Below are 16,528 nucleotides of genomic sequence, written 5' to 3' on the forward strand. Positions count from 1 at the left end.
ACAATAGAATCTAGAGAGAGATCACAGGATCAAGAGAGAGATCACAGGATCAAGAGAGAGATCACAGGATCTAGAGCGAGATCACAGGATCTAGAGAGAGAGAGAACACAGACAAAGAGACAATAGGATCTAGAGAGAGAGATCACAGGATCGAGAGAGAGATCACAGACAAAGAGACAATAGGATCTAGAAAGAGATCACAGGTCCGTCCCAGAGAGAGAGAGAGAGAAAAAAAGAGAGAGACCACAGGATCCAGAGAGAGAGAGACCAAATGAGGATCTAGAGAAAGAGATCACAGACAAAGAGACAATAGGATCTAGAAAGGGCAAGACCACAGGATCTAGAGAGAGAGAGAGAGAGAGAGAGACAGACAACAGGATCGAGAAAGAGAGAGAGAGACCACAGACAAAGACAATAGGATCTACAGACAGAGACCTCAGGATCCAGAGAGAGAGAGAGAGCTCACAGGATTTAGAGAGAGAGATCACAGGATCTAGGGAGAGAGCTCACATGATCTGCGGAGAGAGATCACAGTATCTAGAGAGAGAGCTCACAGGATCTAGAGAGAGATCACAGGATCTAGACAGAGAGACAACACAGGATCCAGAGAGATCACAGAAAACTGCGGGAGAGACCACAGAATCTAGGGAGAGAGAGCGAGATCACAGGATATATAGAGAGAGAGAGAACACACAGACAAAGAGACAATAGGATCTAGAGAGAGAGAGATCACAGGATCGAGAGAGAGATCACAGACAAAGAGACAATAGGATCGAGAGAGAGATCACAAGACCCAGAGAGAGAGAGAAAAAAGAGAGACCGCAGGATCCAGAGAGAGAGAGACCACAAGAGTAAGAAAGAGACTGACTACAGAATCCAGACAAAGAGATACTACAGAGAGAGAGAGATCACAAAATTTAGAAAGAGATTGAGATCACAGGATAAGGAGAGAGAGACTACAGGATCCAGTGCGGGAGAGATCACAGGATTTAGACAGAAAGAGAACACAAGATCCAGAGAGAGAGGGAAAGAGCAGACCAGTTCTAGAGAGAAAGAGTGAGACTACAGAAAAGAGGGAACAAGATCACAAGATACAGAATGAGAGAGATCACAGGATCTACACAGAAACAGACTACAGAAAAAAGAGATAGATAAACCACAGAGAGAGACCACAGGATCCAGAGAGCGATCTCAAGATTCAGAGACCACAGGATCCATAGAGCCCACTGGACTAAACAAGAGAGAACTCTGATTTTAGGGATAGAGTGCTATTAGAGAACACCGAGAATGCAGTAGGTCTAGAGACAGCCATGACCCTGCTGAAACACATTGTGCTGAGACAGCGACAGCCCAGATCAAAGGTCACAATATTGTTTTCTTCTTACAGAACAGCCGGAGTGTCTCATAGGAAGAAGAATGGGAGAGAAAAGGATCCTGTGTGTAGGACTGGTCTGTCTGGACATAATCAACGTGGTAGAGCGCTACCCAGAGGAGGACACGGACACCAGGTAAGAGATAAAGGCGCCAAAACAACCACCCAAATGTGCAGCAATCATAATATGCACAGAGACAGACGTGTGACAACATACTACAGGTGAGAGACCTGTGATCGCATATTATATGTATAACGATAAGTGAGAGACGTGTGAAAAAAATACTACGTGTAAATGGACAGGTGAGAGACCTGTGATCACATATTACATGTATATAGACCGGTGAGAGACCTGTGATCACATATTACATGTATATAGACAGGTGAGAGACCTGTGATCACATATTATATGTATAACGATAAGTGAGAGACGTGTGACAAAATACTACATGTAAATGGACAGGTGAGAGACCTGTGGTCACATATCACATGTATATAGACAGGTGAGAGACCTGTGATCACATATTACATGTATATAGACCGGTGAGAGACCTGTGATCACATATTACATGTATATAGACCGGTGAGAGACCTGTGATCACATATTACATGTATATAGACAGGTGAGAGATCTGTGATCCCATATTACATGTATATAGATGGGTGAGAGACCTGTGATCACATATTACATTTATATGGACAGGTGAGAGACCTGTGATCACATATTACATGTATATGGACAGGTGAGAGACCTGTGATCACATATTACATGTATATGGACAGGTGAGAGACCTGAGATCACATATTACATGTATATAGACCAGTGAGAGACCTGTGATCACATACTACATGTATATAGATTGGTGAGAGACCTGTGAGCACATATTACATGTATATAGACAGGTGAGAGATCTGTGATCACATATTACATGTATATAGACGGGTGAGAGACCTGTGATCACATATTACATGTATATAGACAGGTGAGAGACCTGTGATCACATACTACATGTATATAGATTGGTGAGAGACCTGTGAGCACATATTACATGTATATAGACAGGTGAGAGATCTGTGATCACATATTACATGTATATAGACAGGTGAGAGACCTGTGATCACATATTACATGTATATAGACAGGTTAGAGACCTGTGATCACATATTACAAGTATATAGACAGGTTAGAGACCTGTGAGCACATATTACATGTATATAGACAGGTGAGAGATCTGTGATCACATATTACATGTATATAGACAGGTGAGAGACCTGTGATCACATATTACATGTATATAGACAGGTTAGAGACCTGTGATCACATATTACAAGTATATAGACAGGTTAGAGACCTGTGATCACATATTACATGTATATAGACCGGTGAGAGACCTGTGATCACATACTACATGTATATAGATTGGTGAGAGACCTGTGATCACATATTACATGTATATAGACAGGTGAGAGATCTGTGATCACATATTACATGTATATAGACAGGTGAGAGACCTGTGATCACATATTACATGTATATAGACAGGTTAGAGACCTGTGATCACATATTACAAGTATATAGACAGGTTAGAGACCTGTGAGCACATATTACATGTATATAGACAGGTGAGAGATCTGTGATCACATATTACATGTATATAGACAGGTGAGAGACCTGTGATCACATATTACATGTATATAGACAGGTTAGAGACCTGTGATCACATATTACAAGTATATAGACAGGTTAGAGACCTGTGATCACATATTACATGTATATAGACCGGTGAGAGACCTGTGATCACATATTATGTGTATATAGACAGGTGAGAGACGTGTGATCACATATCACATGTATATAGACAGGTGAGAGACCTGTGATCACATATTACATGTATATAGACAGATGAGTGACCTGTGATCACATATTACATGTATATAGACCGGTGAGAGACCTGTGATCGCATATTATATGTATAACGATAAGTGAGAGACGTGTGACAAAATACTACATGTAAATGGACAGGTGAGAGACCTGTGGTCACATATCACATGTATATAGACAGGTGAGAGACCTGTGATCACATATTACATGTATATAGACCGGTGAGAGACCTGTGATCACATATTATGTGTATATAGACAGGTGAGAGACGTGTGATCACATATCACATGTATATAGACAGGTGAGAGACCTGTGATCACATATTACATGTATATAGACAGATGAGCGACCTGTGATCACATATTACATGTATATAGACCGGTGAGAGACCTGTGATCACATATTACGTGTATATAGACAGGTGAGAGACCTGTGATCACATATTACGTGTATATAGACAGGTGAGAGACCTGTGATCACATATTACATGTATATAGACAGGTGAGAGACCTGTGGTCACATATTACATGTATATAGACAGGTGAGAGACCTGTGATCACATATTACATGTATATGGACAGGTGAGAGACCTGAGATCACATATTACATGTATATAGATTGGTGAGAGACCTGTGATCACATACTACTTGTATATAGATTGGTGAGAGATCTGTGATCACATATTACATGTATATAGACGGGTGAGAAACCTGTGATCACATATTACATGTATATGGACAGGTGAGAGACCTGTGATCACATATTACATGTATATGGACAGGTGAGAGACCTGTGATCACATATTACATGTATATGGACAGGTGAGAGACCTGTGAGCACATATTACATGTATATAGACAGGTGAGAGATCTGTGATCACATATTACATGTATATAGATGGGTGAGAGACCTGTGATCACATATTACATGTATATGGACAGGTGAGAGACCTGTGATCACATATTACATGTATATGGACAGGTGAGAGACCTGTGATCACATATTACATGTATATGGACAGGTGAGAGACCTGAGATCACATATTACATGTATATAGACCGGTGAGAGACCTGTGATCACATACTACATGTATATAGATTGGTGAGAGACCTGTGAGCACATATTACATGTATATAGACAGGTGAGAGATCTGTGATCACATATTACATGTATATAGACGGGTGAGAGACCTGTGATCACATATTACATGTATATAGACAGGTGAGAGACCTGTGATCACATACTACATGTATATAGATTGGTGAGAGACCTGTGAGCACATATTACATGTATATAGACAGGTGAGAGATCTGTGATCACATATTACATGTATATAGACAGGTGAGAGACCTGTGATCACATATTACATGTATATAGACAGGTTAGAGACCTGTGATCACATATTACAAGTATATAGACAGGTTAGAGACCTGTGAGCACATATTACATGTATATAGACAGGTGAGAGATCTGTGATCACATATTACATGTATATAGACAGGTGAGAGACCTGTGATCACATATTACATGTATATAGACAGGTTAGAGACCTGTGATCACATATTACAAGTATATAGACAGGTTAGAGACCTGTGATCACATATTACATGTATATAGACCGGTGAGAGACCTGTGATCACATACTACATGTATATAGATTGGTGAGAGACCTGTGATCACATATTACATGTATATAGACAGGTGAGACTTGTTACATTTTTAGATCGCTCTACACCAGGTCAGAAGAACTTTTCTCCTCATATTTAACATTTCAGGCGTCCGTATCTGTTCTTGTACTGGCGGCACTTTTACATACGATGCTGCTTCTACCTTTTCACTGTCGATGAAGTTAGCGCGAAGACTTTTTGTATATTTCCGCTTGTGTTGTCTTCTCTCAGCGCTTATGTTCATTTTTTCACGTCTCTATTGCAGGTGTTTGTCGCAGCGTTGGCAGCGAGGTGGTAATGCCTCTAACTCATGCACCGTGCTGTCTCTGCTGGGGGCTCCTTGTGCTTTTATGGGCTCCTTGGCTCCTGGACACATCGCAGAGTAAGTACCAGGGATCTGGTGGGGACCGGCAGCTTGACAAGTTCCGTCCAGTTGAGGTTTAGGCTCAATGTCCTGCCATAAACAGGGGGCTGTCTCATTTCTGACCCCAGTGGTCTATGAGACATCTTCCTCTACACCAGAGGTGCAGGAGAGGGAGGTTTTGCTAATTAGATAGGGGTTGGTCCAATATGTTGAGCAATGTCTCTCTGGGGTGTTGAGTGAGTCAGGACATCCGAGGTCGCACTGCAGAAGTGACGGGCACAAACTATTCTGTGGCCTCGAAAATCAGCAAAACCAAAAGAATTAGCAACATTTTACGCATTGACTTCGTTGGTGTTTTGGTAAATTCAGGACACCCGTTTGCTTCACATCAGGATTTGATTGGGAAAGTCGCCAATAAATAGAATTTTTTTGCCCTGGTGGTTTAAGTACGAAAGCCAGTGGGAATTTCATGGGGTGCCGGCCCGTGATGATGATTATTTCCATCTCTCACTGCACGAAAATCTTCTGGTGACTGATCTTTACAGAGTCCTCATTCTGGTCCTTGACTTGTTATTGACGGTGAGGAGATTCAGCAGATGTTCAAATCAGATCTCCACAGACTAGAGGGACCCCTGCTGCTCCTGCCATGCGGTCCCGGGATCTGTAGGGTTTACATTTTTTTTGCGTTTCAATCACAAGTTTGCGTTTCAAGAGTGGAGAAAAATCATCCAGAAATGATGCAAGTCCAACCTCATGTTATGCGATAACAGAAACCCTGCCCCCCCCCCCAAACCCACCCAAAATAACGAGATCAAGAGAATGAAAATAATATTCTAATTCTAAAAGGAAAAGTGTAATATTAGAACTCTCGTCCACCCCGCTCTCCGCCACCGTCTCTCCACAGTAACAGGCCAGCGTCTGCATCGTACATACGAGTCACTGTTCGGGATCCCATATTTCTAGATCTCCTGGTGGCATGCTTGTGTCCCTACTCGCTTAATCTGCCAAAGTAACGGGCGGTTTGCTTCCATCATATGTATTGTGCTGCCACGGCTGCGGGTGGTGTTGGTACAGCTGCTTCACTATTGTCCACGCCAGAGTCAGGAAGCAGTGGGACCTCCGGGAAATACTCCTGTTGTTACCGACCCAATATTTGTGGGATGCTTCCGCCATCTTGGAGCTGAGAGTCGCCTGACTATGATCAAGGAGAGAAAAATCTCCCATTTATGTTTTATAATCAGAGTCTAAAAAAGTTTTATCCAGAAGTTATCGGAGTCTGTCATGGCTTTCCAGCCTCTTATCCGAGTTTCCCATGAATTGTTTACCCATATCATGGCACAAGTAGACGGGCACGCAACTGGCCATGGACTTCAGAAAGCTGATGACACAACATCCTCACTGTGTGATGAATCCCAACTACCGGGACTCCTCCTCTCCTATGACAAGTGGACTGCCATCACCACAATCCCCAGCAGAAAGAGGACGAAGAGCGAGGCTGGGAATGCTGCCCCCCCCCCCCCCCCCCGCTCTAATGCATCCAAGTAAGATGATGTATCAAAATAAAAATGAGCGGGCAGCATGGCTGAGGAAAAGTTTGACTTTCAGAGACACGTTCCCCGCTTTGCTGCATGAGCTAGTCGTTGACAGTTCTCCGCTGCTCACAGACTAGAGAGCACGAGTAGCCACCGGATGGACATATCACACAACCAATAATAACCCTGCAGCTCCCGAAGCGCATGTTCAGCAGCACCGGACCTGCTGGAATGAGATATATTACTTTCCTGTAAACTCGTTCTTCATGTCTGGATAATGTCGTAAAAAGCTCTGCAGCCCCAGACTGAGCAAAGCAAGGAACCTGTGATAGTCTGACCAGATATACAGCGTGTTAGTCTGACCAGATATACAGCGTGTTAGTCTGACCAGATATACAGCGTGTTAGTCTGACCAGATATACAGCGTGTTATTCTGACCAGATATACAGCGTGTTAGTCTGACCAGATATACAGCGTGTTAGTCTGACCAGATATACAGCGTGTTAGTCTGACCAGATATACAGCGTGTTAGTCTGACCAGATATACAGCGTGTTAGTCTGACCAGATATACAGCGTGTTAGTCTGACCAGATATACAGCGTGTTAGTCTGACCAGATATACAGCGTGTTATTCTGACCAGATATACAGCGTGTTAGTCTGACCAGATATACAGCGTGTTATTCTGACCAGATATACAGCGTGTTAGTCTGACCAGATATACAGCGTGTTAGTCTGACCAGATATACAGCGTGTTAGTCTGACCAGATATACAGCGTGTTAGTCTGACCAGATATACAGCATGTTAGTCTGACCAGATATACAGCATGTTAGTCTGACCAGATATACAGCGTGTTAGTCTGCCCAGATATACAGCGTGTTAGTCTGCCCAGATATACAGCGTGTTAGTCTGACCAGATATACAGCATGTTAGTCTGACCAGATATACAGCGTGTTAGTCTGACCAGATAAACAGCGTGTTAGTCTGACCAGATATACAGCGTGTTAGTCTGCCCAGATATACAGCGTGTTAGTCTGACCAGATATACAGCGTGTTAGTCTGCCCAGATATACAGCGTGTTAGTCTGACCAGATATACAGCATGTTAGTCTGACCAGATATACAGCGTGTTAGTCTGCCCAGATATACAGCGTGTTAGTCTGACCAGATATACAGCGTGTTAGTCTGACCAGATATACAGCGTGTTAGTCTGACCAGATATAGAGCGTGTTAGTCTGACCAGATATACAGCGTGTTAGTCTGACCAGATATACAGCGTGTTAGTCTGACCAGATATACAGCGTGTTAGTCTGCCCAGATATACAGCGTGTTAGTCTGACCAGATATACAGCATGTTAGTCTGAACCAGATATACAGCGTGTTAGTCTGACCAGATATAGAGCGTGTTAGTCTGACCAGATATACAGCATGTTAGTCTGACCAGATATACAGCATGTTAGTCTGCCCAGATATACAGCATGTTAGTCTGCCCAGATATACAGCGTGTTAGTCTGCCCAGATATACAGCGTGTTAGTCTGCCCAGATATACAGCGTGTTAGTCTGCCCAGATATACAGCGTGTTAGTCTGACCAGATATACAGCGTGTTAGTCTGACCAGATATACAGCGTGTTAGTCTGACCAGATATACAGCATGTTAGTCTGCCCAGATATACAGCATGTTAGTCTGACCAGATATACAGCGTGTTAGTCTGACCAGATATACAGCGTGTTAGTCTGACCAGATATACAGCATGTTAGTCTGACCAGATATACAGCATGTTAGTCTGACCAGATATACAGCGTGTTAGTCTGCCCAGATATACAGCGTGTTAGTCTGACCAGATATACAGCGTGTTAGTCTGCCCAGATATACAGCGTGTTAGTCTGACCAGATATACAGCGTGTTAGTCTGACCAGATATACAGCGTGTTAGTCTGACCAGATATACAGCGTGTTAGTCTGACCAGATATACAGCGTGTTAGTCTGACCAGATATACAGCGTGTTAGTCTGACCAGATATACAGCGTGTTAGTCTGACCAGATATACAGCGTGTTAGTCTGACCAGATAAACAGCGTGTTAGTCTGACCAGATAAACATCATGTTAGTCTGACCAGATATACAGCGTGTTAGTCTGACCAGATATACAGCGTGTTATTCTGACCAGATATACAGCGTGTTAGTCTGACCAGATATACAGCATGTTAGTCTGACCAGATATACAGCGTGATAGTCTGACCAGATATACAGCGTGTTAGTCTGACCAGATATACAGCGTGTTAGTCTGTCCAGATATACAGCGTGTTAGTCTGACCAGATATACAGCGTGTTAGTCTGACCAGATATACAGCGTGTTAGTCTGCCCAGATATACAGCGTGTTAGTCTGCCCAGATATACAGCGTGTTAGTCTGACCAGATATACAGCGTGTTAGTCTGACCAGATATACAGCGTGTTAGTCTGCCCAGATATACAGCATGTTAGTCTGACTAGATATAGAGCGTGTTAGTCTGACCAGATATACAGCGTGTTAGTCTGACCAGATATACAGCGTGTTAGTCTGCCCAGATATACAGCGTGTTAGTCTGACCAGATATACAGCGTGTTAGTCTGACCAGATATACAGCGTGTTAGTCTGACCAGATATACAGCGTGTTAGTCTGACCAGATATACAGCGTGTTAGTCAGCCCAGATATACAGCGTGTTAGTCTGACCAGATATACAGCGTGTTAGTCTGACCAGATATACAGCGTGTTAGTCTGTCCAGATATACAGCGTGTTAGTCTGTCCAGATATAGAGCGTGTTAGTCTGACCAGATATACAGCGTGTTAGTCTGACCAGATATACAGCGTGTTAGTCTGACCAGATATACAGCGTGTTAGACTGCCCAGATATACAGCGTGTTAGTCTGACCAGATATACAGCATGTTAGTCTGAACCAGATATACAGCGTGTTAGTCTGACCAGATATACAGCGTGTTAGTCTGACCAGATATAGAGCGTGTTAGTCTGACCAGATATACAGCGTGTTAGTCTGCCCAGATATACAGCGTGTTAGTCTGCCCAGATATACAGCGTGTTAGTCTGCCCAGATATACAGCGTGTTAGTCTGCCCAGATATACAGCGTGTTAGTCTGACCAGATATACAGCATGTTAGTCTGACCAGATATACAGCGTGTTAGTCTGACCAGATAAACAGCGTGTTAGTCTGACCAGATATACAGCGTGTTAGTCTGCCCAGATATACAGCGTGTTAGTCTGACCAGATATACAGCGTGTTAGTCTGCCCAGATATACAGCGTGTTAGTCTGACCAGATATACAGCATGTTAGTCTGACCAGATATACAGCGTGTTAGACTGCCCAGATATACAGCGTGTTAGTCTGACCAGATATACAGCATGTTAGTCTGAACCAGATATACAGCGTGTTAGTCTGACCAGATATACAGCGTGTTAGTCTGACCAGATATACAGCATGTTAGTCTGCCCAGATATACAGCATGTTAGTCTGCCCAGATATACAGCGTGTTAGTCTGCCCAGATATACAGCGTGTTAGTCTGCCCAGATATACAGCGTGTTAGTCTGACCAGATATACAGCGTGTTAGTCTGCCCAGATATACAGCATGTTAGTCTGACCAGATATACAGCGTGTTAGTCTGCCCAGATATACAGCGTGTTAGTCTGCCCAGATATACAGCGTGTTAGTCTGCCCAGATATACAGCGTGTTAGTCTGACCAGATATACAGCGTGTTAGTCTGACCAGATATACAGCGTGTTAGTCTGACCAGATATACAGCATGTTAGTCTGACCAGATATACAGCATGTTAGTCTGCCCAGATATACAGCGTGTTAGTCTGCCTAGATATACAGCGTGTTAGTCTGACCAGATATACAGCGTGTTAGTCTGACCAGATATACAGCATGTTAGTCTGACCAGATATACAGCATGTTAGTCTGCCCAGATATACAGCGTGTTAGTCTGCCTAGATATACAGCGTGTTAGTCTGCCCAGATATACAGCGTGTTAGTCTGCCTAGATATACAGCGTGTTAGTCTGACCAGATATACAGCGTGTTAGTCTGACCAGATATACAGCGTGTTAGTCTGACCAGATATACAGCGTGTTAGTCAGCCCAGATATACAGCGTGTTAGTCTGACCAGATATACAGCGTGTTAGTCTGACCAGATATACAGCGTGTTAGTCTGACCAGATATACAGCGTGTTAGTCTGACCAGATATACAGCGTGTTAGTCAGCCCAGATATACAGCATGTTAGTCTGACCAGATATACAGCATGTTAGTCTGCCCAGATATACAGCGTGTTAGTCTGACCAGATATACAGCATGTTAGTCTGACCAGATATACAGCGTGTTATTCTGACCAGATATACAGCGTGTTAGTCTGCCCAGATATACAGCGTGTTAGTCTGACCAGATATACAGCGTGTTAGTCTGACCAGATATACAGCGTGTTAGTCTGACCAGATATACAGCGTGTTAGTCTGACCAGATATACAGCGTGTTAGTCTGACCAGATATACAGCGTGTTAGTCTGACCAGATATACAGCGTGTTAGTCTGACCAGATATGAGGCGGTGGCAATGCTATTCTCACCACGTTGCTTAGATAAAGATTAACGGGTGAACTTACCAAGGACCCACTTTCTGCTGGAGGTGATTTCTCTGCCCCCAGATCCATAAACCCTAACCCCAAAGTAGCAGTGGAGCTAAAAGCCATGAAACACGAAAAATTGCTGTCCCTAGGGACATAAAGAACAGAGATGATGTGAGCTTGTACTGGTGAAGGTCATCTGACGAGGTAAAGCAGAAATGCCAGTCCGGGCACCTATATCACCTGTCTAGGCTGTGGACACCTCTCTTGTTTAGATATTTTTTACGCTCTCCCTCTACTTTTCCCCCGCACAGGAATTAAATATTTTTTTTCCTCAGAAGCACCAAAACACCCAACTAATATGCACAGTTGCAATACAGAGATGCGGGGACTTGTAGTTCCCCAGAGAACGGATCTTCTGTCCACACAGGAATCCGAGATGAATACAATTTTACTATTCTCCGGTCCTGCAGGCTGGATATAAGGAGACATTTCTAGCCGAGCACTAGTTACGCCTCTCCAGTGCCTCTTCTGGAACTTACACCTTAATTTGTGGCTCCCCAGCCTCTCCAGTGCCTCTCCTGGGACTTACACCTGCATCTGTGCTCTCCAGTACCTCTCCAATGTCTATCCTGGGACTTACACCTGCAACTGTGGCTCCCCAGCCTCTCCAGTGCCTCTCCTGGGCCTTACACCTGCATCTGTGACACTCCCTGTCTCCAGTGCCTCTACTGTGCCTTATACCTCCATCTGTGGTCCTCACTGTCTCCGGTGCCCCTCCTGTGCCATACACCTGCATCTGTGACACTCACTGTCTCCAGTGCCTCTCCTGTGCCATACACCTGCATCTGTGGTCCTCACTGTCTCCAGTGCCCCTCTTGGGCCTTACACCTGCATCTGTGAGACTCACTGTCTCCAGTGCCTCTCCTGTGCCTTATACCTGCATCTGTGGTCCTCACTGTCTCCAGTGCCTCTCCTGTGCCTTACACCTGCATCTGTGGTCCTCACTGTCTCCAGTGCCTCTCCTGGGCCTTACACCTGCATCTGTGGTCCTCACTGTCTCCAGTGCCTCTCCTGTGCCTTATACCTGCATCTGTGGTCCTCACTGTCTCCGGTGCCCCTCCTGTGCCTTACACCTGCATCTGTGACACTCACTGTCTCCAGTGCCTCTCCTGTGCCTTACACCTGCATCTGTGGTCCTCACTGTCTCCAGTGCCTCTCCTGGGCCTTACACCTGCATCTGTGACACTCACTGTCTCCAGTGCCTCTCCTGTGCCTTACACCTGCATCTGTGGTCCTCACTGTCTCCAGTGCCTCTCCTGGGCCTTACACCTGCATCTGTGGTCCTCACTGTCTCCAGTGCCTCTCCTGTGCCTTATACCTGCATCTGTGGTCCTCACTGTCTCCAGTGCCTCTCCTGTGCCTTATACCTGCATCTGTGGTCCTCACTGTCTCCGGTGCCCCTCCTGTGCCTTACACCTGCATCTGTGACACTCACTGTCTCCAGTGCCTCTCCTGTGCCATACACCTGCATCTGTGGTCCTCATTGTCTCCAGTGCCTCTCCTGGGCCTTACACCTGCATCTGTGGTCCTCATTGTCTCCAGTGCCTCTCCTGGGCCGTACACCTGCATCTGTGGTCCTCACTGTCTCCAGTGCCTCTCCTGGGCCTTACACCTGCATCTGTGGCTCCCCAGCCTCTCCAGAGCCTTTCCTATGCCTTACACCTGCAACTATAAATCTCTAGACTCCCCTGTGCCTCTCCTGGACCTACACCTGCATCTGTTGCTCCCCAGCTTCTCCAATGTCTCTCCTGGGACTTACACCTACATCTGTGGCTCCCCAGTCTATCAGGTGCCTCTCCTGGGACTTACACCTGCATCTGTGAATCTCTAGTCTCCCCTGTGCCTCTCCTTGGCTTACACCTGCATTTGTGGCCCTGTGCCTTTCTTGTGCCTTATACCTGCATCTGTGGACCTCCAACCTCCCCTGTGCCTCTTTTGTATCTGTGGCTTTCCAGCCTGGGCCTTACAGCTGTATCTGTAGTTCTCCAGCCACTTCTTGACCTAACACCAGCAACTGTGGCTCTCAAGACTCCCCTGTGCCTTTCTAGAGCCTTATACCTGCATCTTTGGCTCTTCAGTCTCCCCTGTGCCTCTTCTGGGCCTTACTGCTGCATATCTGGCTCTACATCTTTGTCTGTGTCTATCCTGGAGCCTTACACCTGCATCTGTGGCTCTACAGCCTCTCCTGGGCCTCTTACCTTCATCCATGACTCTCTAGCCTCTTGTGTTCCCCTCCCGGGCCTTATACCTGCAACTGTGGATCTCTAGTGTCCCCAGTCCCTGTTCTGTGCTTTACACCAGCATTTATGGCTCTCCAGCCTCTGCTATGCCTCCTCATGGCATCAAATCTGCCTCTGTTGCTCTCCCCCCTCCCTGTGCCTCTCCTGGACCACACACCTGCATCTGTGGGGAAGATAAACCTTCTCCTAGTGACAGTTTGACGGCATGATGCAGCCTCCACCAGGCTTTAGTAGGGATGGATGGTTACTTCTGGTTTGCTGTGATCTCTCTTAAGTACAGAGCCTCCATTGTGCCGCCTGGTAATTTTAAAGTCCAGGTGTATAAAATTTTCCAGCAGAGTATTTCTCTTTGCTGTGTCACCCAAAAAAGCTGTGCCTGTTACTCCTTCAGAGTTGTCATAGGTGTCTAGGCGACCTCCTTCACTCTATGCATAGTCACTGACTGAGTGTTGTCATAATGTGGAGGGTGGAGCCAAGGTAAGAATGGAGGTGTCATTGATTCTAGAGGTGGTGTGACTGTATGACGGGTGATGTCATAGTGTGAAGGGTGGAGCCAAGGTAAGAATTGAGGTGTCATTGATTCTAGAGGTGGGGTTACTGTATGACGGGTGATGTCATAGTGTGAAGGGTGGAGGCAGGGTAATAATAGAGGTAATTGATTCTAGAGGTGGGGTTACTGTATGACGGGTGATGTCACAGTGTGGAGAGTGGAGGTGGGGTAAGAATGGAGGTGTCAATGATTCTAGAAGTGGGGTTACTGTTTGACGGGTGATGTCATAGTGTGGAGGGTGAAGCCAGGGTAAGAATGGAGGTGTCATTGATTCTAGAAGTGGGGTTACTGTATGATGAGTGATGTCATAGTGTGGAGGTTGGAGGTGGGGTAAGACTGGAGGTGTCTTTGATTCTAGAGGTGGGGTTACTGTATGATGGGTTGTGTCAGTGTGGAGGGTGGAGCCAGGGTAAGAATGGAGGTGTCATTGATTCTAGAGGTGGGGTTACTGTATGACGGGTGATGTCATAATGTGGAGGGTGGAGCCAGGGTAAGAATGGAGGTGTCATTGATTCTAGAGGTGGGGTTACTGTATGATGGGTGATGTCATAGCTTGGAGGGTGGAGGCGGGGGTAAGTCTGGGGGTGTCATTGATTCTAGAGGTGAGGTTACTATATGATGGCTGATGTCATAGTGTGGAGGGTGGAGGCGGGGTAAGAATGGAGGTGTCATTGATTCTAGAAGTGGAGATACTGTATGACAGGTGATGTCATAGTATGGAAGGTGTAGGCAGGGTAAGAATGGAGGTGTTATTGATTCTAGAGGTGGGGTTACTGTATGACAGGTGATGTCATAGTGTGGAGGGTGGAGGCAGGGTAAGAATGGAGGTGTCATTGATTCTAGAGGTGGGGTTACTGTATGATGGGTGATGTTATAGTGTGGAGGATGGAGCCAAGGTAAGAATAGAGGTGTCATTGATTCTAGAGGTGGGGTTACTGTATGACGGGTGATGTCATAGTGTGGAGGGTGGAGCCAAGGTAAGAATGGAGGTGTCATTGATTCGAGAGGTGGGGTTACTGTGATGTCATAGTGTGGAGGCAGGGTAAGAATGGAGGTATCATTTATTCTAGAGGTGCGGTTACTGTATGACGGGTGATGTCATAGTGTGGAGGCTGGAGGTTGGGTAAGAATGGAGGTGTCATTGATTCTAGAGGTGGGGTTACTGTATGACAGGTGATGTCATAGTGTGGAGGGTGGAGGTGGGGTAAGAATGGAGGTGTCATTGATTCTAGAGGTGGGGTTACTGTATGATGGGTGATGTCATAGTGTGGAGGGTGTAGGCAGGGTAAGAATGGAGGTGTCATTGATTCTAGAGGTGGGGTTACTGTATGATTGGTGATGTCATAGCTTGGAGGGTGGAGGCGGGGGTAAGTCTGGGGGTGTCATTGATTCTAGAGGTGGGGTTACTGTATGACGGGTGATGTCATACTGTGGAGGGTGAAGCCAGGGTAAGAATAGACGTGACATTGATTCTAGAGGTGGGGTTACTGTATGACGGGTGATGTCATAGTGTGGAGGGTGGAGCCAAGGTAAGTCTGGGGGTGTCATTGATTCTAGAGGTGAGGTTACTATATGATGGGTGATGTCATAGTGTGGAGGGTGGAGGCGGGGTAAGAATGGAGGTGTCATTGATTCTAGAGGTGGGGTTACTGTATGACGGGTGATGTCATACTGTGGAGGGTGGAGCCAGGGTAAGAATGGAGGTGTCATTGATTCTAGAGGTGGGGTTACTGTATGATGGGGCGTGGGGCTCAATGGGTTAGGGTTGGGTTTCGGGGGTCTTGCTTTATTCCTTCTCTGATTTAGGTCCTGAGGTGTTTTTCTTTGTATTTGAGGATGACTCTACCACTTTACTGTCCTGTGAGGTCTGCCAGGAGCCCGACACTTACCCCTTCCCCATCACATTGCACGTCTAATGATGACCCAATCATATGGAAACGGCTCGTCAGTCCCACCCTGTACACGTCACGGTAGAGAATCTATCACAGTGTTCTTGTGTTTATACTGACGGATCTTATTATAGGGACAGCTCTTTTTTAGTCCAGTTGTGACTGGTGGGAAGGACCCATCCAGTTCATTAACAGCAGGATACTGCTATACACTCAAAGTACTAAAGGGGACGTCATGGATATATCAGATCTGTTAGCAACAGCTTTCTGATGGTTTCCACCTAGCAACACGAGCCAATGCTAATCAAAGATGAATGTTCTCTGTAATGTTGGAGTCACAGTTTTAAAG

At 45.5% G+C, this 16,528-nt stretch overlaps 1 protein-coding gene across 4 annotated transcripts in view; it reads left to right on the forward strand.

The window, feature by feature from the left end:
- The first annotated feature begins 1,356 nt into the window (after positions 1 to 1,356).
- KHK (ketohexokinase) overlaps positions 1,357 to 16,528 on the forward strand; it is an 86,612-nt gene continuing 71,440 nt past the window's right edge. The window contains exons 1-2 of one of the 4 annotated variants that reach the window (XM_075849273.1): positions 1,357 to 1,508; positions 5,187 to 5,303. In XM_075849273.1, coding sequence (XP_075705388.1) covers positions 1,417 to 1,508; positions 5,187 to 5,303 — 209 coding nt within the window. In that variant the 5' untranslated portion in view covers positions 1,357 to 1,416. The remainder of the gene's footprint in view (positions 1,509 to 5,186; positions 5,304 to 16,528) is intronic. The other 3 variants (XM_075849275.1, XM_075849276.1, XM_075849274.1) reach the window with 3 other exon arrangements.

Source organism: Rhinoderma darwinii, unplaced genomic scaffold (assembly GCF_050947455.1).
Source record: "Rhinoderma darwinii isolate aRhiDar2 unplaced genomic scaffold, aRhiDar2.hap1 Scaffold_728, whole genome shotgun sequence".
NCBI lineage: Eukaryota > Metazoa > Chordata > Amphibia > Anura > Rhinodermatidae > Rhinoderma > Rhinoderma darwinii.